The sequence below is a fragment of the Leuresthes tenuis genome, unplaced genomic scaffold (assembly GCF_036924035.1).
Source record: "Leuresthes tenuis unplaced genomic scaffold, fLeuTen1.0.hap1 SCAF_8, whole genome shotgun sequence".
NCBI lineage: Eukaryota > Metazoa > Chordata > Actinopteri > Atheriniformes > Atherinopsidae > Leuresthes > Leuresthes tenuis.
The window spans coordinates 35,297,984-35,324,064 of NW_027325362.1; the positions used below are offsets into that span (position 1 = coordinate 35,297,984).

General features: G+C 40.6%; 2 protein-coding genes across 2 annotated transcripts in view; one reads left to right on the forward strand and one right to left on the reverse strand.

Annotated features, from left to right (window-relative positions):
- pdzd8 (PDZ domain containing 8) overlaps nt 1-6,490 on the forward strand; it is a 74,308-nt gene extending 67,818 nt beyond the window's left edge. Inside the window, exons 4-5 of the mRNA XM_072391567.1 lie at nt 1,284-1,446; nt 1,608-6,490. Coding sequence (XP_072247668.1) covers nt 1,284-1,446; nt 1,608-3,961 — 2,517 coding nt within the window. The 3' untranslated portion in view covers nt 3,962-6,490. The remainder of the gene's footprint in view (nt 1-1,283; nt 1,447-1,607) is intronic.
- A 3,411-nt stretch (nt 6,491-9,901) lies between these two features.
- The window catches only part of slc18a2 (solute carrier family 18 member 2), a 31,763-nt gene continuing 15,583 nt past the window's right edge, over nt 9,902-26,081 (reverse strand). The window contains exons 11-16 of the mRNA XM_072391576.1: nt 24,357-24,435; nt 23,329-23,380; nt 16,465-16,528; nt 16,264-16,383; nt 15,393-15,526; nt 9,902-10,998 (exon numbers count right to left, since the gene is read on the reverse strand). Coding sequence (XP_072247677.1) covers nt 10,891-10,998; nt 15,393-15,526; nt 16,264-16,383; nt 16,465-16,528; nt 23,329-23,380; nt 24,357-24,435 — 557 coding nt within the window. The 3' untranslated portion in view covers nt 9,902-10,890. The remainder of the gene's footprint in view (nt 10,999-15,392; nt 15,527-16,263; nt 16,384-16,464; nt 16,529-23,328; nt 23,381-24,356; nt 24,436-26,081) is intronic.

The window sequence follows — 26,081 nt, forward strand, 5'->3', positions numbered from 1 at the left end:
GTTTCGGATCATTGTCCTGCTGCATAACCCAAGTTCGTTTCAGCTTGAGGTCACGAACAGATGGCCGGACATTCTCCTTCAGGATTTTTTGGTAGACAGCAGAATTCATGGTTCCATTTATCACAGCAAGTCTTCCAGGTCCTGAAGCAGCAAAACAGCCCCAGACCATCACACTACCACCACCATATTTTACTGTTGTTAAGTATGATGCTCTTTTTCTGTTATTTTTACACCAGATGCAACATGACACACACCTTCCAAAAACTTTTGTCTCGTCAGTCCACAGAGTATTTTCCCCAAAGTCTTGGGGATCATCAAAATGTTTTCTGGCAAAATTGAGAGGAGCCTAATGTTATTTTTGCTCAGCAGTGGTTTTCGTCTTGGAACTCTGCCATGCAGGCCATTTTTACCCAGTCTCTTTCTTATTGTGGAATCATGACCACTGACCTTAACTGAGGCAAGTGAGGCCCGCAGCTCTTTGGATGTTGTTCTGGGGTCTACAGTGTACAAGTTGAAATTTAATGTACAACTTAACGGACATACAATGAGTCACCTCTGCATCACAACAGGTGTGTTATGGGATATGTGACTTGGACTGTCCAAGTCAGCTGGGGCTAGACTTAATTGCAGCTTTTATTTTTGTGCACAGAATTGCCACAGTGCTCAGGATGTCATAGTTGGACTTTAAAACTGTCAATGCAGTTTTCTTATCAATATTTGTATTAATGTCAGCAATACTTGTTGAAATAAGAAATATACATAGCAGTGAACAAAAACAGATCAGTTCTTTTTGTTTTTGTCTAAATTTTGTGGGGTTTTTTTGCTAAAGAAAAAAATTCTTAAACAGTAATGTTATATACAGTAATCTCCATGAATGCACCCACAAATGTCCACGCTTTATGTTACAGCAAGTACATTTTAATGCAAATATTAATGTCAGAATGATAAAATGATGCAAAAACAATATAACTTTTTAATATATTTTTACATCCAATTACTTTTAAACTTAAAGGAGATGAAACCACTTTTTTTCTCTAAGTAGCAGCTCACTCAGCTTCACTTCACTGGCCACACCTTGACCTCCACAAGAGTGTGAGGCTCAATGTAAGCTCCCCTGCAGAAGAAAAGTTTATCCATCTGTCTGATGTGCGTGACAGACATTACCAATACACACATTTTTCTAGTAATGGATTGTTCTGTAACATGTATAACATAGAACCATGCTCTTAATGTTCTTGATGTTCTTAACTGTTTAATCTTCTCCCATTCCATGTCTGCATCAGACTGAGGTGATCAAGGGACCATGTGGAAGTGTAGGGATGACATTCAGACATGTCCCTGCCTGCGAGGGGGATGCAGTGCACGTCAGCATAGAGACTGTCACACCCAACTCACCTGCAGCCTTGGCCGACCTACAGAAGGGTGATCGCCTCATTGCTATTGGAGGTCTGAAGTGTAACTATTTAAAAACCAAAACATTTTATAATATTACAAAAAAAACTGTAATATGATAAGTGTACTTCTTTGAACTTGTTTTAAAAAAAACATGCAACAGCTCTTTGAACTACTGATCTAAAATGTATGCCCTGTGCTTTTTTATTTGACAGGTGTCAAAGTGACATCATCGGTTCAAGTGCCCAAACTGTTGAAGCAAGCTGGAGACAGGGTAGTGATACTTTATGAGAGACCAGTTCGTAATCAGACTCCGTCATTAGGGACCCTTGGAACTCTACAGGAAGGGTTTGGGCAGCTAGAGGAAACGGGTTTCATTCCCCAGCCTGGAGGTTATGAGGAGGACCCAGCCCCTATCACTACCCTTTCTGATATCTCTGACAGCAAAGACATGGACTCTGAGTTTGAGGAGCTGATTGTGGACACCAAACCTAGTCAGAATAGTGGACTGAACAGCAGTACCACAAACACTAGTGACACCAAGGAGGATTTTTTACTTACGGTGAACCAGAGCCCTAAAAGGACTGTGGCAAATTTGGCCTCTAAGCCTCTTGGTACCATATCACCCATTCTCAACCGCAAGTTAAATCTTGTGGGTTTACAGTCGCCACTAAAGACCCAATCCAAAGAATCACCCAAACCCTCACCACATAAGACCAGTGATACAGGAGAGACTCTGCAACGCCCCACTGTCCCTCCTCCACCTCCTCCCTCTCGCCCCCCAGTGCCACCCAGACCTCAAATAAGGTTGACATCAGCATCCTCAGAAACCAGTCTTTTGGAAGGTGTTGATTCTCTTGCAACTACTATTTCTACCATTGCTCCTGCTTTGACAACGACCATCAGTGTTTCTGAAAAATCTCCAGAAAAAGTTCCAGTTACTGGAGCTAGTGAGGACAGGTCTAGCACAGAAAAGATGTGTGTCAAACAGTCTGAAGTAAAGCAGTCTAACAAGCCAGCAGATTCTAGTGATGAAATGCTAGGTCCTTCACCTGTGGCCAACAGCAAGGCTGATCTAGCAAAAGACAAAGCCTCAGAGAGTTCCTGCAGCACACGAGACAGTCTAGATGACCACTCACTCTGGGAATCCCCTGAGAGCATGTTTCGTAACCAGACAGGACGCTGGCCTAAAGCCTCTGTGGTGTTTGAAGTAGAGAACAACCATAAGTACCTTAATGTTGCCCTGTGGTGCAAAGATCCCTTTAAGCTTGGTAGTTTGTTGTGCCTGGGTCATGTCAGCCTACATTTGGAGCATGTAGCTATGGAGTGTATGGCCACATCTTCTGCAGAATACCAGAGCACCTTCAGATTGGGGCCTCCAGAACCCAGAGCTAATGTCAGCCGTACAGCACTACGCAGTCTCAGTACTCACAAGGGCTTTAATGAGAAGCTGTGCTATGGAGATGTCACCTTAAACTTCTGCTACTTAGCTGAGGGTGAGCTGGAGTGTCCAGTGGGGCTTACAGAAAGGGAGCGAGAGGGGAGCCTCCATGATGAGGATCTGAAGGATAGAGAAAAAGAACCTACCCCCCCAGTGCCACGTGATGACTTGGCCTATAGTGCCATGCAGTTAACAGAGGTTCGTCACAACTTCCAGGACACCCAGTTCCAGAACCCTACCTGGTGTGAATACTGCAAGAAAAAAGTTTGGACCAAGGCAGCATCTCAGTGTATGATCTGTACCTATGTTTGCCACAAGAAGTGCCAGGATAAGTGCCTCTCTGAAAATCCATTCTGTGTGGCAGCAGCTGAACGACGTGGAGCTGACCCAGAAGCCAAATCCACCATAAACCGGGCAACTGGCCTAACGCGCCATATCATCAATACCAGCTCCCGCCTGCTTAATCTTCGGCAGGTGCCGAAGACTCGACTTGTTGAGCAGGTCACTGATGTGGTGCCTGGAGTGGTGGAGCCCTCACCCAAGCATACACCTAACACGTCTGACAATGAGAGCAGTGATACTGAGACCTACACCAGTGGTGCCAGTCCATCAAAGCAGCCCTCCAGCAGTGGTAGCAGCAGTAAACTTGTACGAAAGGAGGGTGGTTTGGATGACAGTGTGTTCATTGCTGTGAAAGAGATAGGCCGTGACCTGTACCGAGGGCTCCCCACAGATGAGCGCTCCCAGAAGCTGGAGTTGATGTTGGACAAACTACAGCAGGAAATTGACCAGGAGTTGGAGCATAATAATGCCCTTCTGATGGAAGAGAGGGAAGCCACAGATGCACGGCGAAAGGCCCTTATCAGTACTGCTTTGGCCAAGTCTGGTGAAAGACTTCAAGCCCTTACCCTGCTAATGATCCACTACCGGGCAGGCATAGAAGACCTGGAGTCAGTGGAGAGTACTTCTCCATCAGAGCAACAAGGCTTTAAAGGCAAAGGAGAGGGCCTGGAGGAAGAAGCCCTGATGGGAGCGGACGTCTATGACAGTGACATATGCAGCCCTGTTGAGGTGCAATTACTGGATAACATCACTGAGGAGCAGATCTGTGTGGAGGCGTTTCATTAGAAAAAAACAGAAAGAAGTTGAACATTTACATTGGGACTTTGCTTCCCAGAAACGTAATGTCCACTTTGTGAATTTGATATTAAGGATTTCAGCAGTTCCTGTTAAACACTGGGGATGCTGAGGTCCAGTGTTGGATTAACACATTTTTTTCACATGAAAATGAATGGATGGTTGAAGGATTGTCCTTCCAGAGGATTTTTGAATCTGTTTTGGTTTGCACAGCGTGATGCAGGTTTTTAAAGGGAAACTTGAAAGGATCACCATTATCTGCCCTCAGTAGTGCTGTGTGTTTATTCTCTAGTTTTGTTTGTCTCTGGCTTTGAACTACCATTTAACATTAAAGTCATATTGCTTTCTATTCTGCAACTGCTTCAATGGAATGATTTCTGAAAATGTGCACATTTCTTTGGTATAGTCGTCTGAATCATCTTAATGTTGGAGAAGGATAATAATAGTTCAAAGACTTTGGACACTCCTTGCAATCAATTTCAAATGAGTTGTGTGTCCAAAATTTTGACTGGTACTGGTTTGCTGTGAGTAACGAGCCCCAATGAAGGAGAAATAAAAACTCTAGGGATCTACTGCGATGGAAAATTATATTTGTCTAAGTACCATGCAAGTGTTCATGCATAACTTGTTTCAAGCACTTTACTGCAATGTATTTGGATTTTAGAAGCATCTCTGCCTGCTCAAGAAGCTCTTACTTCTGCGGCTGTGTAATTGTGATATGCTTATAAATAATTAGCCTCTGACTTTTGGCCTGCTGTATTGTTTAGAAGTATGTCTGATTATGTAATTAGTTTAAAAGATGTATGTGTGTGTATATGTAGATAATACAGTCACTTCATCTTGTTTTATTCAGCACACCCCTCCATTATATTAAATTGTCATTTGGCACATTGGATATAGTTTTAGAAATGCTTATTATTGACTTCAGATTAATCCCTGAGTGAACGTTATGCTGGAGGTTTAATTTGTGTTTGTGCAGTATGAGGATGATTTGAATTCCATGCTTTGAGGAATAGTTTAGTTGAAATCACATGCCTTCAAAAGTTGTTTTCTTATCCAAATGAATGTTTTTTTTGTTCATTGACAGTTATTTCATCCTGCTTCCACCCCATTCGTCTTTTAAAATCCTCAAGAATTAACGCAGCTTATTACTGTGATCCTAAAACATGATGCTTCTCATAGATCTTCTGAGAAAACCTTTTTTCTTACTGTAATGCATGAAGAGGAAAAATCTTCTCTCAACACTGGAAAAGCTCTACATATTTTATGGTGTGACGTCCCTTTTTTTCATTGTGGAAAATGAGAATGATCAAGTTTGGTTTTTCAAAAACAGAAATTGCGTTCATGAGGTGTTAATGAGTCTGTCAGGACTGTTAACATTTCACAAGCACATACAGACATTTCAGTGGAGCGGAAGAGCACATGTTAAGCCAACATTTTAAACGATATCCTAAGAGATATCCTGTGCATTTATGCTGCACTGTGCTGTGGCAAAAGCTAGTCTCTTGTCTTTCAAATAAGTTTGATGACACAACTAGTTGAGGAGGACCTAAAGAATTGGCTGCATCATTAAGCAGGTTAAAACACATTGGCCTTACCTCCATTTATCTTCTTCAGAGAAACTTTGAAACTTGTTTTTAGTTTTCCCTCTCATTCATACCACTACAGCGCTGATGAGTGTGTAGACTGATAATATACTTAAGTTAAGTCAGTCTGTGAGCCTAGAACCTAGTAATGAGGAAGACGTGGTGTTCAACACATCTTCAATATAATACCAAGCTCATTTTCATTTAAGTTTTCCCCAACTTAAGTTTTACTTGTAGAACAAAAAACAATCAAACAAATGAAAAAATAGCAGCCGTCACCCAAAATACACTGAACAGCAGCCAGTACAAGTGAGAAAAGGGCAGATTCACAGCTGAAGAAGAGACCCAATGAGTCCGATTAACAGAAAGTGAAGCATTCTATTCCTGCTCTTAACAGTAATAATTGTATTGCTTCTGTAGAAAGTTTGCTCGCTGGCTGCTGTACCTTTTTGTCTCGTGAGTTTTTGTGCAATATTTTTGTTGGGAATTAAACTGATTATCAAGGAGACCCCATGTCTTTGATTTCTCTTTTGTATTTTCTTTGAAAACGTGTAGTCTGCGTGCCCATATTTGTGCTAATATAACCTGGGGGATTGTGTGGACCAATGAGGACCCAGAAAGAGGCATTGACTTCTACTTTGAACATCTCTGGTGGCCTGGGGTGCACTGCTCTTGCTGCTGCTGTTGTTACCATGTACTTTTCCAAAGAACTTGTATTCATATGCTTTTGCCCCTCCCTCCTCTCGAAAGCCCTAACCTTTAAAACTCCACATGCTGTATGACTGCCCACTTTGGCTTTCAGCAGGTCAGAAAAGTAATTGTTTCTTTTGTGCGTGTGTGTGTGTTTGAGGAATGTTGTACCACAATTTTTTTGACAAAGGCTTTTAATGAAGCTTCATTGTACAGAACTTAAATAAACAAGAACAAACGATTACCCATGACTCTGCTTTGTGGTTTAATGAGCACACCAGTCATAAACAAGTAGCGCGATAATATTTTCAGGTAAACTTGCAACCTAAATACAGGGTAATAACATACATAAGATGACATTCCGAACAGTCTAGATTAAGACATTATGATACTAATATGACAGATTATTCTAACTGGAATTTATTTCAAGAGACTGAGACCATGAACTCATTAAAGAAACTACTGGTATAGAGTTCCAAGAGATTTATTTTCCCTCTCTCTCTCCTTGATTGATCCATGTTAGTTTAAAATCTGGTTTTTTTGTTTATGCTGCAAGCATGTGGCTGTCGGTACCATTCTACATGCTGCTGTGCCATTAGCTGTGATTGTTGCAACTTGGCACACTGTGAGCTGTGTCTATGGAAAGGGCCATTTCAAAGGCTTGAAACATGATGTTTCAGATTTGAAGTGGCAGACGCTGCTATTACACTTTGCCAGGATGTGAACTGCATGAGTAAGCGCCAAACGTCACCCCCCTCTTGGAGACTGCAATAACTTTTACTTTCTAATCACAGGTGATTTAGTTCACTTTATCATATGTTTTTGTTGAGGAAATTTCTCCCTGCACCTTCACTGCTGTAAGGACAATTGTCTTGGCAAAGAGGAGGTATTGTGTGAGCATCTGCCAAGTAATTGAAGCCCAATGTTGAGATTGACAGGCTGATTACAGTGTGTCTGCTCCCACATTCCCCTATCATGGAAACACATTGTGCTGTCTTCTAGGAGGCAGCACAGGCAATCGACTTGAGTATTTCTGTGACCATACTGAAAAGAAATGCGTGTTACTTCTTTGTTCAGAAGGAACTGTCATGGCAATGGTATAAAATCAGATGTAGACAAACACCAATATTTTTTGGAGTGCTCAGTGTTTAAAATGCACCAAAAGGTAATGGTGCTGAAAAGCCAACTGCCATTTAATTCAAATGATATTTTTAGAGAGAACAGCTTTTTTTCCGGTTAGCCACATCTGATAGAGTATATTGTGTTTTTGCGTGTTTTTAAGTATTAAGGGAAAAACTAACATACAGAGGACTCATTTACTGATATGAGTCAGTAAATATGATATGAGATATGAACCCTGGTTGAGCGGCCCTGGCTCAGTGCTTAGAGTGGGTCGTCCAATAACTGGAAGGTTGGTGGTTTAATTCCCACTCTTGCCACTCAAAAAGATGAGTTAAACTGACAGCTGGAGGGGTGGCAGTCCACCTCCATGGCTGAGGTGCCCTTGAGCAAGGCACCATACCCCCATGCTCCCCGGGTGCTGTGATTGGCTGCCCACTTTTCCGGTGTATGGCGCCTGTCTCTATGAGTGTGTGACCCTGTGCATGTGCATGTTCAACAGGTGCCAACCTGGATGTGTTAAAAGCGGAGGGCAAATTTCATGTGTATGCATGACAATAAAATCCGATCTTAATCTAAAAGAAAACACAAATTAATACCAATATTCATCAGCTCTAGTAAGGAATGTCAGCTGTGTTAATTGCTGCTTTGTATAACTGGTCACATTTTAGATTTTTTCCAGTTAGTTTTATACAATCATATCATCTATGCAGAAACCCAGTACAGTACAATTAATTGCCAATTAGAAAGTTTAAGAGGTAATATATAAATAAAAGAAACAAAATACAGTATATCATAGCACAGGAAAACATTTATTCAACTATATGAACGCAAATGTTTGTAATTTAATTTATAATTCAGTTCTCTAAATGATTTTGAGAAGCAGAGTTTTGTTAGGAGCAAAAATTCTAACTATCCATCAAAGCTCATTAAATAATGAATGAGTTGTATGTTGGAGGGCAGAACCTTAGAACTACACTGAATCATAAGTAGCAATAAACAAAGGGCAAAAATATATACAAATCACATTTTATCATAATAATGCATGTATATCCATCTTAAATTAGAAACAAAGCGATGCCAAGTTTAATTTATTGTGTTTTTAAAGTTATCAGTCTTGTATTTAAGTTAAAATAGATTAGATAGGTTTTGGACATCAACGTGTTAACTTCAGTAAATGTTACCTTTTTAAAAAAAGTCGGATAAATTGCGTGATTATGGACCTGAGCAATTGTGTGAAAATATTAGTCAAAATGGAAGTTGAGGGATTAAATGCAACAGACTAGTGACTAGAATGTCTGTCAGTAGGACCACTTGAAGCCTTCACCCCACAGAGAGGATCATAATGGAAAAGAAGAAGAAAGAAGCATGCTGGGAGTTCACCAGAAGGCACTGGAAGACTCCTTAAATACATGGAAGAAGGTATTCTAGTCAAATAAAAGATCATTTTTAAAATGTTCTTTTTTTGTCAAAGAAAATGCAACATTTGGCACAAAGCAACAATAATAACCCAAAAGCACCACCCCCACAGTGAAATACATATGTGGTGGTGGCAGCTTTTAGTGATAGATGACATTGCAGAGTGTGAGACATCGGTCAGGATAGAGGGAATGAGGGATGGGGAGGCAATTTTTTGAGGAAAATCTGTTTCAGTCTTGATTAAGACAAACTTCATCTATGTTTTCCACCCAGCAGTTTTTAACATGTATGCGTAACATATATATTCAATATGTTCTTCCACTAGAACCAGTTGTGAATATTTGAACTTTTTTTTCTTCCTTTTTAAAAAGATATTCTGTTATGAGCATCAGCAGTCTGGTTTCAGACGTCTGTGTTGTTTTTTTACACTGATTGTAAATTATACTGTTTCTTGAATAGACTAAATGAAGCATTGTGCTGCTGTTTTCATTAATCTATCAAAAGCTTTCATTACAGTTGCTCATTTAGACACTGTGTAATAATGGATTGGATTCAATTGTTTTCAGGTGACTTCAAAGCTGTCTTTGTGAAAACTGCTCATGTGTTCCAGCTGGAATTCTTATCACCATCAAGATGTGTTCACAAGGATCAGCTCTGGGCGCTGTCGTGTTTACAATTTATATGACTAATGCTGTCTATTCTCCAAATGGTTGTAACGTCCATCTTGGTCAGATGATGACATTTTGAATCACTTTACTGATTTGGTACAACTTGTTACTGAGCAGCTACAAGTATTTACAATTTACTCCGTACTCCGTATGAGGCAAAACAATGATTAAAAATTCATTACGGCCTGATGACAACTTCACATTTTCTATACATGGCGCTGACAAAAAGTAGGAGAGAACCAAGCACACATTTCCTAGTTGTAATAATAATATACATGAAATGCAAACAGTAATTGTCAAACTTGTCGTCGGATCCCCAATCCTTTGTTTTCTTTCCAAACTTTATGTTTAGATATGCTCAAAAACAGTGTGTTTAAGCTTCATAGAAACATACAATTTCAATGGTAGAAATCATCTAACTTCTAGAAAATCACAAGAACATACAAATGTCCGGTACGTCAAACTTTTCCTTTAATATATAATGGTGAAACCCATTGTGAATGAACTGTATACATTAATACTGTATATACTGTAAGAGGAACTCACCACAAACTACCTGTCACACGTGACAACAGACCTTTTCAACAGCAGACATTCTGACTTATTATAGCAAAGCAAGCACAGATGCAGGTAATAACAATAATGACTGCTGAGGGCAGAAACACAATGAAAATGATGGGTTATGTCATCAGGAGACATGAACTAACCCCATTAGATGCTGCTGGCTAAATCTACACAGCTGTCAGTTACAGTGCTGCTCTTCCACTGTTGTTGGCTCACCGTACGAATCAGCACAGAAGCTGCATATGATCTGTGTTGTAAAGTAGTATCTCTCTTCAGATTTATAATTTAAAGAAATTCTTTCTACCTGTGAATATAGCAAGATTTTTCACCTCTTTCCACTACATTTTTATGAAGCCCAATATATATATATATATATAGTCATGGATTAAAAACAGAAGAAAAGTAACTTTTTGTTGACATAGCACACAATTAACCATTAAATCACCAACTTGAACACCAAATTCTGCTAGTAATACTCTGAACAGTATTCATGACACATAGTAGATAAAACCCATGACCAAAACATGAATTAAGACAGATCTGTAATCAAAATGAACCACTTAAGCACATTTGTTGCTCAGCACTCTCCACCTACCCTGTTTAAAAAGTGCTTTTTGACACATCTTCTCACTGAATAAGGCTATTGGCTAAAAGTTTTTCTCACACAATGCGCTTGCAATCACATATCAAGAACAACTTTGGTTTGCTCCAGTACAACTGCTAAGAGAACACAGAACAGTGATAACTGAATGCAGAACATTCACATGGAAATATCTTGGCTGTATTATTTAATTTTTTTTCTTGTGTTGCTTCTTCTTTTTTTATACAACAAAATAGATCCTCTGAAGGCTTAACCCACTCGGCTGGTGTCCTTTTAATCATAATCATCATATTCTGGATCCATGTTTTCACCTTGATAGCAACTCCCCTGTGTAGAGTAGGACCTTGTCTTCATTGAGCAGTTGGTGTCCATCAAGATAGCCTGTTAAGACAGTTATTAAAAGCTACTGTTTCTGCCACAGCATGTAAAAACAAATCTTTTTATTTTCATGAAATCATATTTTGTGCAGCACCTACTGGCATATTTTTACCACAAAAGCAGAGGAATTAGTAGTTCGGGACTGGATAGTGCAATGGTATCATTGCCACCTTCTGTGTGGGAGACCTGGATTCAAATCCCCTGCATGAAAGGTATTACCTCCAGTAGGGGTCCTTAGGCAAGACCCCCTTACCCTATCTGCCTACCTGTAAGTCGCTTTGGATAAAAGCGTCTGCTAAATGCATAAACATAACATAACATAACAAATTGTTCAATCCCAAATCCTCCCCTTGGCCCAGCAGTAAGGTGCCCATATTCTTTTAAGTATCAAGCAGCAGTCATGTTTCCATCCAAAAGTGATTTGAATCATTGGGAAATGCGCATTAAAAGAAATTTGAATCATGTGTGTTTCCATCAAAAGTACGGACTTTGGTGAAAACTACTAACTCGCGCGAGTTTTCTAACTGTGCCATGTACTGCTGCTTCAGACTTTTCCATGTATTTCTAAATGCAGTCCATGGTTTTTCAAACCCCCTGCTACACATTTCCACGCGGAGCTCTTGATATATGCTGGTATTTTTCTGTTGTTTACTGTCAAGGATAGTGGTTATTTGTTTCTCCTTAATTTAAGTTAAAAAACTCCACAAATTCCTCCTCCGTCCACACAAACTTTCCGTTGTCCGCCATGTTTGTTGTCTTGTGAGTGACCCGCAAACAACGGAAGCAGTTGGGGTGAAAGTTCGCCACGAATTATGGTGTTTCCATCATAAATACTTTTCGATGCGCATCAAAACAGGCTGATGGAAACGCACCTACAAATGGTCATCTAGTCCTTTAATTGGGTTTTTCGTGGCCATTTGGACGCCGAGATGACGACTGCAACTTCATCTCGAAAAGGAAACGGGCACCTTCCCTCTCCAAAACTGGATATGGGATCTGGCAAAGTGGAGGTATTAGGACTTGGCCTAAAACAAGGAATACCTTGATCTTACTTTTTTATTCAGTCAGCACATATTCAGATAGCTAAACTGACCCACAAACAGTACTTGGATTTTCCAAAAATGTAATTCTGTACAGTCATTAGGTTTACTTCCAAACAAATTCATTATGAAACAGCTACTATAACACCTATAACATTTTTTGATGGACAAATACTGGAAGCAACCTATTCCATCTTTTTTTTTCATTGAACATGTACACAAATGAATTGTGTTATATAAAGCAAAATGTTGATAATACACTAACTTAATCAGATATACACCTCGGACACTTCTGCTACTTATCACACACAAAGACACTGAGTATTCAATGTGGATTACATCTGTAAACATTTATGAAACTTGGCACACACATAGAGCATGACAACCCAGACAAAAACAAAACAAAACAACAACCTTACAGCCATAACTTAAACCCAACAGGAAGTCTCCCATTTTGGTTCAAAGATATAATTTTGGTATTTCGAAGATGTTGCCCTTTAACAAATACCTCCTAGAAATGTCTAAATCTGTATAGTCTTTAGACATGTGCAATTAAAAGTTACAGAAATCCTGAGTTTGGCCATGGGATCCCTTTTTTTGCGTTTTTCCATGACATAGGAAACCCTTATAATTCACACATACAGCAAACAATCTGCACCAAGTTCAAATTGTTGAATGACGGTCCTGATCTGAACACATATACATGTCAATCTTATGTCCATGCTGTTTTTCCATCCAGTCAGAACAGGAACTCACATATTTTACTTTTAAACGTATTACTCTGACCTTGTTCACCAGGCCAACTTAAAACATGGTCACAAAAGACGTACACCATCCTTCCTTTTGAAAACTGTGACTTTTAGCAGGACGGGGGCATTCTTGGCAGCATGGTAAATTTCAATACCACGCCATAACACCAAACTGCACCAGTTTTCCACCAACACCAAACTTAACTGATATAATGAGTGTTCCACCTTGAACAGACCCATCCATCCATTTTCCAAACCTGCTTAATCCAATCTAGGGTCGCAGGGGTTGGTTACCCAGAACAGGTTGCTAGTCCATCACTGGACCACCCTGAACAGATCTAGATACCTAGATCCTATTAACTCCATACATCCCACAACAACAGAAAGTGATATTTTCTAGACTTTGACTAACTCCATACACTTAAAAGTTTATCAGCAGATGCATAAGATGTTCATGATGCTACTTTATCAAAATGTTCGCCACATGTTCATGGTGAATTTCAGTGCTTGCCATGAAACAGTAAGTCCTTAAGACTTATAGAATCAAGTCCTCAGATAACTTCACTGTTGGATGACCATCAACTCTTGAACCCATGTATATGTTTAATATTTTGTCATTTCTATGACCACGCCCATTTATAGGACATAACCGTGAAAGGGGTAGTACTTATACCTAAAACATACAATCTGCACCAACTTTAATATGAATGGTCTCAGTCCTAAACTGAACACCTCCAACACATCTCCATGTCACCACTTTATTATCATAGCCAAGCCCAATGGCAACAAGTGGTAAATGGTAAATGGACTTGTACTTGTATAGCGCTTTTCTAGTCTAGCTGACCACTCAAAGCGCTTCACTACATGCCGCATTCACCCCACTCACACACATTCATACAGCACGTCTTAAGATATAACTACGTGCTTTCTAAGCATTCACACACATTCATACCCCCAATGATACACTGGGGGAGCAACGTGGGGTTCAGTGTCTTGCCCAAGGACGCTTCGACATGTATCCTGGGGAAGCCAGAGTCGAACCACCGTCCTTCCGACTGCTCTTCCTCCTGAGCTACAGCCGCCCTATGGTCACATGTACTTTCATTGAAAGGCACGCCACCACATTAATTTAAATCTTTGGTCAAAATTTCCTTAATGTTTACAATATCCCTCATTCTACACATTGTCATGTTTCCAATGGCTTTTTGTTGAATGTCACACCTTCGCTAAGAAACAGCAAGTTGCTGTTACTCAGGAGCGTTGCACTGTCCTACAACACAAATTTTGCATGATTGATAAGAGTTGCAGCCTTGACACATTTGCATGTCCGTATCAACCCTTCAGCGATGTCCCCAGTGAGCCCAGGCCTGAACGCTTTGATTCAGTGGGTGCTGGGGCCCTCCATGGCAACATAGCTGCTTGCAGCTTTATCATGGCCTAAAGTAAAGTAAAGCGCTGTAAATGGACTGAAAATGGACTTCCTCTCTGAGCTACAGCCACCCTACTGGCACCTCTGTTACCTTCTCTTTCCACATTTTTTCAAATTCCTCTTTCAACATTTTTTTCCATGCTTGTCATTGCTACATCTGTCGTGACTATTTCAGTAGACACCATGACCGCATCTGGACGTACCAAAGGATCAAACCCATACTGTACATGATTCCCACCATTTGGTAATGGCATTCCTTATATGCCATGCCTCCAAGCATCTTACACCCTGTTACTATGTGCTGGACTGTCTCAGAGGCATCTTTGCACAGCCTGCACTTAGAGTCCTGTCTGCTGGGGTAGACCCACGCCTCCATTGCTCTTTTGCTGACATGATTAGTGTGCCCATGCTGTCTTTCAGCCTTTTCCAGCCACTGATAGGTATTCTCAATATCAGCCATTTCTTCAATCTGTCTGTGGTACATGCTTTGTAGGGCCTCATCCTTCCATAATGGTTTCTCCTCTTCCTGATCTCTCTCTGGATTTCAGCTGCCTGAGGCACTTAGCAGTTCATCACTGAGGGCTATCTCCCTGATGTATGCTTGTTCTTGGACTTTACCCTGACTTACAACATTGCCAAGCACTTTGCCTCCATCTTAGCACACATTCTGCATCATATTGTCATAGTTCTGTATTGGTTATTTTTCCTTTTAAGTCATAGGTTTCAGCTGTCCTGCTGCTCATCAGCCTCATTAATGGAGCTGCTTCTAAGTAGAGCATTTACACCCAGGCTTCACCAGATTGTCTGCTTTTTTCAGCGTGGTAATCAGTTCACTTCAGAACTCTTCCAAAGTAAAGTTTGCTTAAGCTCCAACCACTTTTCTCCTGTGGTTCTTAGTTAATCCCTGTTGGTCAAGAAGTGGTTCACTCACCATTGAGTAGATATGACTAGAATTATATGTTGATACTTCCTGTGCAGTTTTGACATGAAAATTTGTTGGGTATGGTGCACAGAATTGTTTTCTAGCACAGTTTTGACAATTGAGATGCTGGGAGTAAAACTCATGCAAAAGCTAAGACCTTTCATTATATTTGATAAGCCTCCTTTCCAGAATCTCAGTGTTTCTGTGTGCTTACATAACACCTGTTTGACTGTATTTAATAGTGTTTTGTATCTTACAATTTTCTCTTCTTGTCCAGGTGGATTCCTGAGGAAGATGCAAAGAGGAGCAAAGACAATATCCACAATTCCAATGATGGTCATCAGCCAGGGAAAGCCAATGCTCTCAGCTATGGATCCTCCAATGGATGGACCTGTAACAAGAAACAATTGATCAGCTTGTCCATTTGACTAACGGCATGTATAAAACTGTGTGCAGATCTGATCACGTTCATCTTTCCTTCATAAATCTCAGTCAACATTAAACTGAGCACATATGCGTAAGCCAGTAACCCTGTCTTGGTTCCTACCAAAAAGCAACAATGCAGATTACTATAACTGACCCCTCCTGTCATCTATTAACATTGGCAAATCCTGCTGCAAAGAAGATAAGGAAGTTAACAATGTGTGGGCTCAATCTGCTGATCACAGATATTTTTTGGCTGTATGTCCTTTGGATCAATAACAAATGGAAAATGCTGAAATGTCTGAGTGCCACTGAAAATCTTTTATAAAAGGGGTCTGATATTACTGTGGATGTCAAGAAAGTGATCATGCAGATTGTGGCTGATGCAGATTGACATGTTTTTTTACTGTTACTTTACAATGAAAAATTATATTTACGCACAGTAAGCAGTCTGTAAAAAGCCTTCCCTTGACATTTTTTGACTTGAAAGTATTTTTCGGGTCATTGAGTACTCAAGTACTAGAGTAGTTTTTGGCCTCTCTTGTCCTATATTGGATACAGTGGAAACAAAGATCTCCAAGACCCGGACCTTCTGACTTTGATGTTAGACTTAACTTTAGAGATCAGTCTCTTCTTGAATCTTAGAATCTGTAATTACACAGTGTATATATGTTATAAGGTTTTGTGTTTTTGGTTTTTGCTTACCTAAAGCAAATCCCATGCAGAACGCTACATCAGCAATGGCATATACACTTCCATAAACAGAAACATGTCGCAGATCCACCAAGTATCCCATTATAGGCATCATAGAAGAATCCACCATACCTGTAACACATAGTTATTGGTAATGGTCTTACTTGCAACATTGTATACATTGAGCAGTAAAGTTTAATTTACCAGGCTTACCAATAGCAAAACCAACACCAAAATTTGGAAGAATCAGACCATATATGTCTCTTGCAAATGGGACCTAAAAACAGACAAATTATTTAATTAATTACAGTATTGTTGTATGTATTACTCAAGAGTGTAAACTCATGGTAAGGGGAAGCTGACTGCATTTAACTTTAGAATGGAAACATCTTAGAAGTTACATCACTGCTGACAGATTGCTAACATTTTATATATAACGTAACATAGAGCTCAGTATAATAGATCTTCTCATATAGTATACTATAAACTCCATATAGACAAATAATGATAAAAAATACAATGATATACAAACAATGAGATGTTCTGTATGCCAGATATCTTGTTTTGTGTGTCCACAGTGAGATGACTGACAATCTGGATGTTTATTGCCAAATAAGCATATTGTTATTGTACAGCATTCATTCTGTTTTAGTTTAAAGTTTCAGAAAATCTTCAGATAAATTCAAACTTTGGAGATAATTTTGTTTTCAATGAGGGAGTCTACGTAGCTCATCATATCTATAATTTTCTTTCTAGAATGTGCCATACCCTAATGGCAGCAATTTTCTGCATATTATGTGAATTTTGTCATTACTCAGTCCCAGATGACTTGAAGAGGAAACACTGGATGTTGGGCTGAAGCAAGATGCAGAAATAGGTGGAGGAAATGTAAATAATGTCTTCCCTCAATTCTCATGGAGAATGTGAAATTCAGTGTTGGTCAAGTCACTTGGATATAGTAATTAGTTACAGATTACTTCTCCAAGAAAGTAATCCAGTTACTTTACTGATTACTTATTTTCAACAGTAATTAGTTGCTTTAATAATTACTGTATTTAGTTACTTTTCAATAATATGATGCACAACCTGAGTACGCTATAAAGCAAAAGACCTTTCAGACTAATTCTTTTCTTTCTGCATTTTCCATCATATAGAATTGAATCAAATGAAACAGTCTGTCGTTCTTAATTCTATTTTCACCTGTTTAGCAGGAGAGGGGGCTGCTCTCTTCCGCACTCCATCTTATCTCTTGTTGATCTACACACGAACTGACGTCACACCGCTCATATGTGATTATCAAGAGACACTCAAACAAAATCACGGTTTAGTAACGCAGCCTGCTTACGGGAAAGTAACAGTAATCTAATTACTGTTTTTGCAATTCTAATCCCTTACTTTACTTGTTACTTGTAATCGGTTCACAGTAACGTCCATTACTGGTGAGATCACTAACTAATGAAATGGACAAGCTTGGAGCACTCATGAGGACACAGCAAGAATTTTCAGAATGCAACATTATGCGCAACTGAGACACGGCAGGAGCAAACCACCATCCATCACCTCTCTACCTGGTTTTCAGACCATACAGGCAGACAGAGACATCAGCAAATATACTATGCTTGTATAGGGCTTTTCTAGTCTAGTTGACCACTCAAAGCACTTTTACACTACATGCCACATTCTGAGTCTTAGTCTATATCATTTTTGCTAACTGCATGCAGCTCCTGTGCTTGCCTACAGTTAAAAAAAAGCAGACTACACTCAGGTTCTCCTCACCTTCAACTGTACACCCATTGTTCAGTGGCAACTTGTGACCATAAAGACTTTGAAGTTTTCTCAAGAAGATGAAGAAAATCTGTGGTAATGATTTAAGAACACATATTGGAATGCACTCTGTGAGTCACATAGAAATAACAGGTGGATGCTTCTACAACTGCCTGGATTATTGACTATCTTACTAATAGACCAGACTTTGTGAGACTGATAGTAGTATAAGTTTGAAGATGGACAGCAGCACAAGAGCACAAGCTGTCTTCAAGACTTTAGCCTCACCATCACCTCTTCAGTCTGTACACCTGAGCCTTCCAGTACAATTCAGAGTCCTGTTATCTCCAGAGATATTCAGATGACTCTGCAGTTGTTGGGTGTATCAGTGCTGGACAAGAGGCTGAATACAAGGAGCTGGTCAACCACTTTGTGGCATGATATGGAAACAATCACCTCATTTTGAACATGAACAAAATAAAAAAGACTACTGTGGATTTCAGGACAAGGAATAAGCCAAACACTATTCCTATCCTTGGGGAAGTGGGAGTAGTGGAGAACTACAGATACTCGGGAGTTGACCAAGTCAATAGACTTGACTCTACAAGAAGGGACAGAGCACACAGTGTTTCTTGAGGAAGCTTATGTCCTTCAATAAGATGTAGCATATCTTCAATAAGTCTGTGGTGGAGAGTGCAATCTGCTTTGCCGCCACCTGTTTGGGTTGCCAAATCAGAGCCAGTGGTTTAAAAATACTGATAAATAAAGCTAACTCAGTGCTCCGGACTGCTCTGGAGGTCCTGAAGACAATGGTGCAAAGAAGATATCAACTAGATGCACACAGTTGCAGCAGCTCAGAGTTTTTACTGTCAGTGCTTTGTTTGGCTTTTTGTGTATGTGTTATTTCTCGTAATGCCTACATCCTGTTTTGGGAGCGAATAACATCTTCAGCTGCCAACGGTCTCCTTAAGAAAGGAATTTGTCGTGAGTGGAGTGTTGCAACCAAGTTTCTCCACTCACACAACATTCCAGTACACTAAGCGAGGAGCTCCGGCTCTCTGTGGATCACCTTCCCCACAGGGACGAAGCTAGAATGGCGCCATGAGAGGAAGCAGAAGCGAGCTGTAGGGCCAGCACACTAGCTAGGCTTCGGAGGCAGCCACACAGATCACCGCTCTCCAGCCTTTTTCTCACGAACACTAATAAGATGGATGATACGACGGTACAGTAACAACATCGGGAAGGACGGTTACATTCATCTGATCATAGAACCTGGCTTCAGTCATCCATCCCAGACCCTGCTATCGTGCTAGCAGGCTACACTGAACAGGGTCATGGCAGGACAGGGGGCTCTATATGTGCGTTATATGTTACCTTAGACATTACTACTTATCAAACACACTCACACACACACATTAGGTCTTGGGGGGTGGTTACACTGAGTGTCATCTGGTGGGCGGGGCTCTTTGGGTATGTAGGCTGCCCAGAATGCCGCGCTCCCAGTTCTACAAGGTTGGCTGCCCCTCAATTTTAATCGCTCACTATTAGAAAATATTGAAGAGCCAGAAGGGTGAGGGGAGGGGTCTTCTTCCCACACCCCTGCTTCCTGGTTGCTGCTCGGGGCGGGAGGGGCCAGGAGGATTAATTAATTGTTCTGCTGGTTCGGGGTCTGTGGTGGCTGGGGGGCTGCTGGCCCCCTGGTGTGCCCGCTGCGCTACACCCCAGCGGAGTTGAGGGAGGGAGGATGTGTGGATGTATGGGACGTGAAAGTGTGTGTGGTAATGATTGAGCCTGGATCTGGGACTTGCTGTCGCCTGGCCTGCCTGTGCTTCTCCCGATGGGGGGGCGGCGTTGCCTCTCCCCGCTGCTCGCGACTTCACCCACCTGTGGGCACGTCTTGACTCCCAGGGCACTTGGCCAGGGGTGCTGGGGCAGGCGCTGACCCACTGTGTGGCTGTCTGGGGCGCTTGGCCCTCCTGGGTATTGGGTGGGGCCTCTGCCGGGGGGTTTGGGGGCGCTCGGGCTCCCGGGGCCCGGGTCCAGTGCACGGCCCATGTCTGGGCGGCTGGGGCCTGGCGGGGTCGGTGGGCTGTTGCCCCTGGCTCCCGGAGGGCCTCTGCCCTATGCTTATGGGGGCTCTGTCCGGGGGCTTCCTCTGCAGTCTTCTGGGTGGATGCGTGGTTGTCCCTGCGGTGGGCTTCCTGGGTTCTGTGCTCTGTGGGGGTTGCTGGTGGCCTGGGTCTTGTGGCCCTCTCTGCCTGCTTCTGATTGCTTGGGGGGGCTGTGGATTGTGGCTCTGTACACTTATACACTCATAACTAAGCACGGTTATCATGTAGGTCCTGTGCCATGGGTGTTGCATGTTCTCACACACACACACACACACACACACACACATTCATTAGTCCAGTAGCATGGTCGCTAAGCAGTTGATGTATTATCATGTCGTCTCAGGTCATCTATATCCACAGCTGTGTTGTATGCGATTGCTGCTTCTTGTGCTTGTTTTTGTTTGTTTGTGTGTTGGTTTTTTCTCTGCTTGTATGCTTTCAGGTGCTCCTGGTGGCGCTAAGGCTGGATTCCCCTCAGAGGCCATGGATTGTTGTCTGTTATGTTTTTTTACAGGTGTAGCTGGTTGTCTGGTTTTTGTTTCTATTTTTGTTCTGTTTCCTCTTCTTTCCTCTTCTTCTTTCCTTGTCCCCCGGTCCGGTTCAGCTCTATTACATGTCATATATTGTCAACAGAAATAAATAAATGGGCATCAAGGGGAGCTTTACATTTATAAAACTTCCCTTGGCAAAGCAAATCTGTTTGGCATCAAAGGTATTCAGACTACAATTCTGCTGCCATAATGCTGAACAGGACAAGGGGAAAAAATAAAATAAAATAAAAAAATAAATATATATATATATATATGTGCGTTAATAACACCGCTCACAAATGGAGCATGTGACTGTTACAGTCAGGCCCATTCATCTCTCACTGTGGTCATGGTTACTATAGTTCACATTCCACTGCATGCAAATGCTAACTCGGCAATCGGAAATTCACATGGCAATATTAGCAGTCAGCTGAGCACATATCCTTCCAATGTGCACATCATAGGAGGAGACTTTAATCGTGCAGATTTGAAGGTAGCGCTCCTCAAAACCTACCAGCAGGTTAAATGTACTGAAAGAGCAGCCAACACATTGAACAAGGTCCACTCTAACATGAAGCTGGGCTACAGAGCCAGACTGCTACCACACCTGGGCCAGTCTGATCAGGATCAACTGGGATGTTTTCGAAACATCCAGACCTGGGAGTTTTCACAGACAGTGTTCTGTGTTATATTAAGAACTGTCACAGTGGACAAACACATCCTGGTCTACCCCAACTAGAAGCCCTTGATGACCAGGGAGGTCCAGCATCTGTTGAAGGAGAAGGACAGCAACTTTAGGTCTGACAACAGGGCTTTCTACAGCACTGCCCAAGAGAACCTAAAAAAAGGCCAAGTCAGACAACAGGGGGAGAATTGAGGACCACCTGAACAGCAGCAGCAGGCAGGCGCGGCAAGGTGTCCGGCATCTCAACAGCAGTGGAACTGCTGAAGGTGACATTGCACTGGCAGAGGAGCTGATCTCCTCCTTGCCCTCCAGAGGCAGATGCACCCCAAAGTCCACACCACCCTGTCAGGTGAATGGTCCAGGCCTTCAACCCAAGGAAGGCTGCTGGACCCGATGGCGTCTCTGGACGTGTGTTGAAGGACTGTGCGGATCAGCTGGCTGGAGTCTTCACCAAGATTTTCAACCAGTTTCTGTCCCAGTCCACTGTCCCACCCTGTCTGAAGTCCTCTACCATAATCACCCTGCCCAAGAAACTCCACATCTACAGCCTCAATGACTACCGGCCAGTAGCACTGGGGATAAAATGCTTTAAAAAACTGCTACGGGGGTCACATCACTCCTGCCCCATAGTTTTGACCCCCACCAATTTGCTTCTGTGTCATGATGCAAGGAAGATAACCCACTCCTCAACACCTCAAAGACGAAGGAGCTGATAATAGATTACAAGAGGAAGAAAATCACTAATCACTAATTATTAGCAGGGACTGTGTGGAGTGGGTGCAGACTTCTGCTTTCTGGGTGGCCACATCGAGGAGAACCTAACCTGGAGCTTGAACATCTCTGAGCTGCTGAAAAAGGCCCAGCAGAAATATCACTTCCTGAGGGTGCTCAGAAAGAACATCTCCCAGAGGCTGCTGATGTCCTTTTATCAGTGCTGCATAGAGACCTACTGAATTATTATGTGTATGGTACAACAGCTGCACAATGGCTCAGAGCAAAGTGCTCCAGAGGGTCATTAACGTGGCTCAGAAGATCGCCGGCTGCCCTCTCCTCACTCTGGAAGAACTACACAGTTCCTGCTGTCTCAGAAAAGCCCAGAACATTATAAATGACACTTCACACTCTGGTTACTTCCTGTTTCAACTGTTGCCGCCAGGCACATGGTACAGATCAATCAAAACAAGTACTGCAATATTATATAGTATCTTTGGAATGGGATTACAAAATATTTTCATTACGTTTAATCTCATCCCACCCCCATTCCCTTTAAAAAAAAAAAATCTGTGGAAGTACAATATTGCTCTAACAATACGTCCTCAATGAATGTAAGTAATCTGAGCAGATCTATTCATCTAATTCAGTTCAATCCAATTCAATAATACTTTATTATTGCCTGATATTGCTGGTATATAAATTATTATTAAAGATATCATTTAGTGATATGTCCAAGGTTACACCGTTTGTTGTTTACATGCACTGTAATTCCTGCTCCTTCACCATTTGCTCTCTATCTGCAGTCTTTGTCTACCCATATAGTTTTAAAGCTGACTACAGAGGTGTTGGAGTTGTTCCTTTAGCCATGTCTTGATAACGTCTTCCCAATTTTCCTCCTGCATCCTTGTTAATGCTCGAAGCTGGTCCATGTCATTCACCGGTGATCTCACACATCACAAGGCATGAAATGGTTTAAATTTCCTCCTCCTTTCTCTTTTTTGTCTTGTTCAGTTGATATCTTCTTCTCAACTCATGTGGAGTGTTATTCCAGGCATTATTTGGGCTTCAGAGAGCTCAGCCAACTGCTCTAACATGCAAATCATTTCCCTCTTGCAATCGATTTGCATCATAACAGATATTTAATAAAACATGTCAGCAGAAATCATTCCAGCAGCACAGGATCTAAACCGGCAAATAATGTTTTTTCAAAAATAATAACTAACAACCAATTCAAAAATACCTAAAAAAAATGCTATGGCAGCCCCATACTTACACATATTACACTGAATCCAACCACTATCATTCCAATGACAGCACAAAGCCATCTATAAGAGAAATAGGACATGTTATTGAAGCTAAAACTTTGTCATTTCAGTCATCTACAGTAATCCCTGCATGAATTCCAGGGTGTTTGTTTGATGCAGGTATAACAGAAAGTAATTTGGTCAACACTGCATGACCTTTTTGTACATCACATACACTATACTATATTTGTGCAAGTGATAATTTAATGAGACATACTCTTAGTTAAACAAACTAAGCACTATCCTTCCTCTGAAGAGGGGGAAATATTTTTAAAGAAAAAAACTTCTTAGTTCTTCTTGTATAACCAAAAGGCTTGGAGGAGCTGAAATCTCTGAAGCTGGCATTGAGAACATTACAAGTTAGAGGTGGGAACATTCTCCTCTATCATAAATCATTGGTTCCTAAAGTTTTGTAAGTTTTTCAGATTGATTAAATGCAGTATAGGTTTATTTTTGAAGGCTATCATTGAAGCACGGTAGAGGCTTGAATTAAAGCAATATAGTCACCTATGGACATACCTTTCCACATTCTTTCAAATTGGTCACAACAGGAACATACAAACATTTCTCTTTCTGCCATACAGCCAAACCTTTGAACAATAACCAGGGGTACTAACAGTGCTACAGAAAAAGTAGTGATCAAAAGTGGCAGCAGTAATGGCGACTGATGACCTCACCATCAGTCAGTTCTACATGGAAGTAGAAGTGTAACAAATACTATGGTAAAAGTTTTTTTCAACATTAAAGCGATATGATTTATGATATTACTAAATAAAGTTGAAGCTAATGGCAGCAAGAAAAGTAAACAAAAGAAGTATCCAATTGAAGAAAGACACATTCATACTGAAATTATGGAAACCCTGTATCATCAAAGCTTCCATAAGGCTAGCCATACAAAGCTAAAAACACTGAAAACTCATTTAAAGGAGCGGAAACAGATAGCATATCCACAGTGGGAGACTGGGAGAGAGTAGATAAGGGTAATTTCCCTCCCTACCTTCCCATCTTGTGTGCCAATGTCCCGAAGATGTAGGTTGCAATAAGGTAGGAGATGGATGCTGGTATGAATGCGATGCCTGGGCCACAAATAGACACACAGAGAGAAGAGAGAATAAAGGTTTGGGCAGGATTTCTAAGATAAGTAGATTTCTATCAGTGCCTCATCACTGAGCTGCTGTACATCTTGCATTGTCTGTCATGAAGACGACTTTCCACCTGTCACTATGTGACATCCTAATATCCTGTCCCCCTTTCATCCTTTTTATCTGACCTGGACTTATATTCAATACAATGCAGGACCAGAGTAATAACAGCAAAGACTTCAGCAATATGTACACACACACACACACACACTGCAGATAAAAAAACAACATATGACATATTACACCATGGCAATATTTATTTGAAAAAAAATAAACCATTATCCAGAAAAACTAGGTCCTCAAAAAAAGAAGAGTCTGCTAGTCTGGAACATTCAGTTGTGAATATCTGAAATAGAAAAGAATCAAGGTGTTGTAATGGTCCAGTCAAAGTTCAAACATCAACAACGGTGCGATAAGAATGCTGCATACCTCAATTAACTGAAACAACATCTTAAAGAAGAGTGGACCAGAATTCCTCCGCAATGATGTGAAATAAAATGTAATTCAAAGAACGATTACTTCAAGTTGTTTCTGATCAAGGTGGTTCTGTAAGCTATTGGTTCATTGTGTCTACTCAGTTTTTCACAAACTGCCTCTGCATTTTGACCTAGTTTTTGTGAAATGAATCATCATCATCATCATCATCATCACAGTTGAATATGTTGTGCTTTTTTTTATATGTTGTTCATTGTATTTAAAAACCTGGTAAGGACCAGATTGTTTTTTTTTTACAATTTCTAAATGTTTTCAAATAGAAACTTGTTTGTATTGTTCTATATGGAAAAACATCTGAAATCCAACTTTCCTTTATGAGTTGTTCTTATTTAAGGCATTTTATTTAAGGCTGAAGAAGAACCACTATTATTTCACAAATATAAAAAAAAATGTGCTTAACTACGCTCATTTAGGGCATTTTTACTGCAAAGTGAATGTATTCCATCAAACTCACCTTAAACCGCTTTCACCCTCATAATTATACTATTTCTCATCATTTTCAAATAACAAATATTATGCAACTGTCCTAATATCACCTCATTTATCTATACTCCTTACTTATACATTTCCTTCATTCATTTCTGATCATGTTTACAGGATTCTTCTTCTTTTGTGCAATAAGCCTGAATTTTTCTTGCTTGAATAATTTACAAACTTGTTATTGAAATAATAACTAACATACTTGCGGCATAACCCACAAATTAGCTTGTAACGAACATTTTGGAAGCGGGACCCCAAACATGTCTTTTTCACATGTCTGTGAAGGACACTTTTCCAGAAAGGAATCTATAAAAAAAATTTAATAAAACATTTTATAGAAAATTGGAAATTGTTGACACTGAAATTCATTTTTAACTATTGCCATTCCACGTATAATTAAAATCAACCTAATAGCAGAAAAGTAGAAATATCTAAACACAATAAAATAAAATAAAATGAACTGAAACATTATTTGTTTTAATTTTCAAGTTTTATAAATTGAAAGGTTATATAATCTGTGTCATGTGTTGACTATCTCCATAATATCCAGCTAGGTCAATATATCAGCCTACTAGATAAGTATATTATATAAATGAAAATTAACC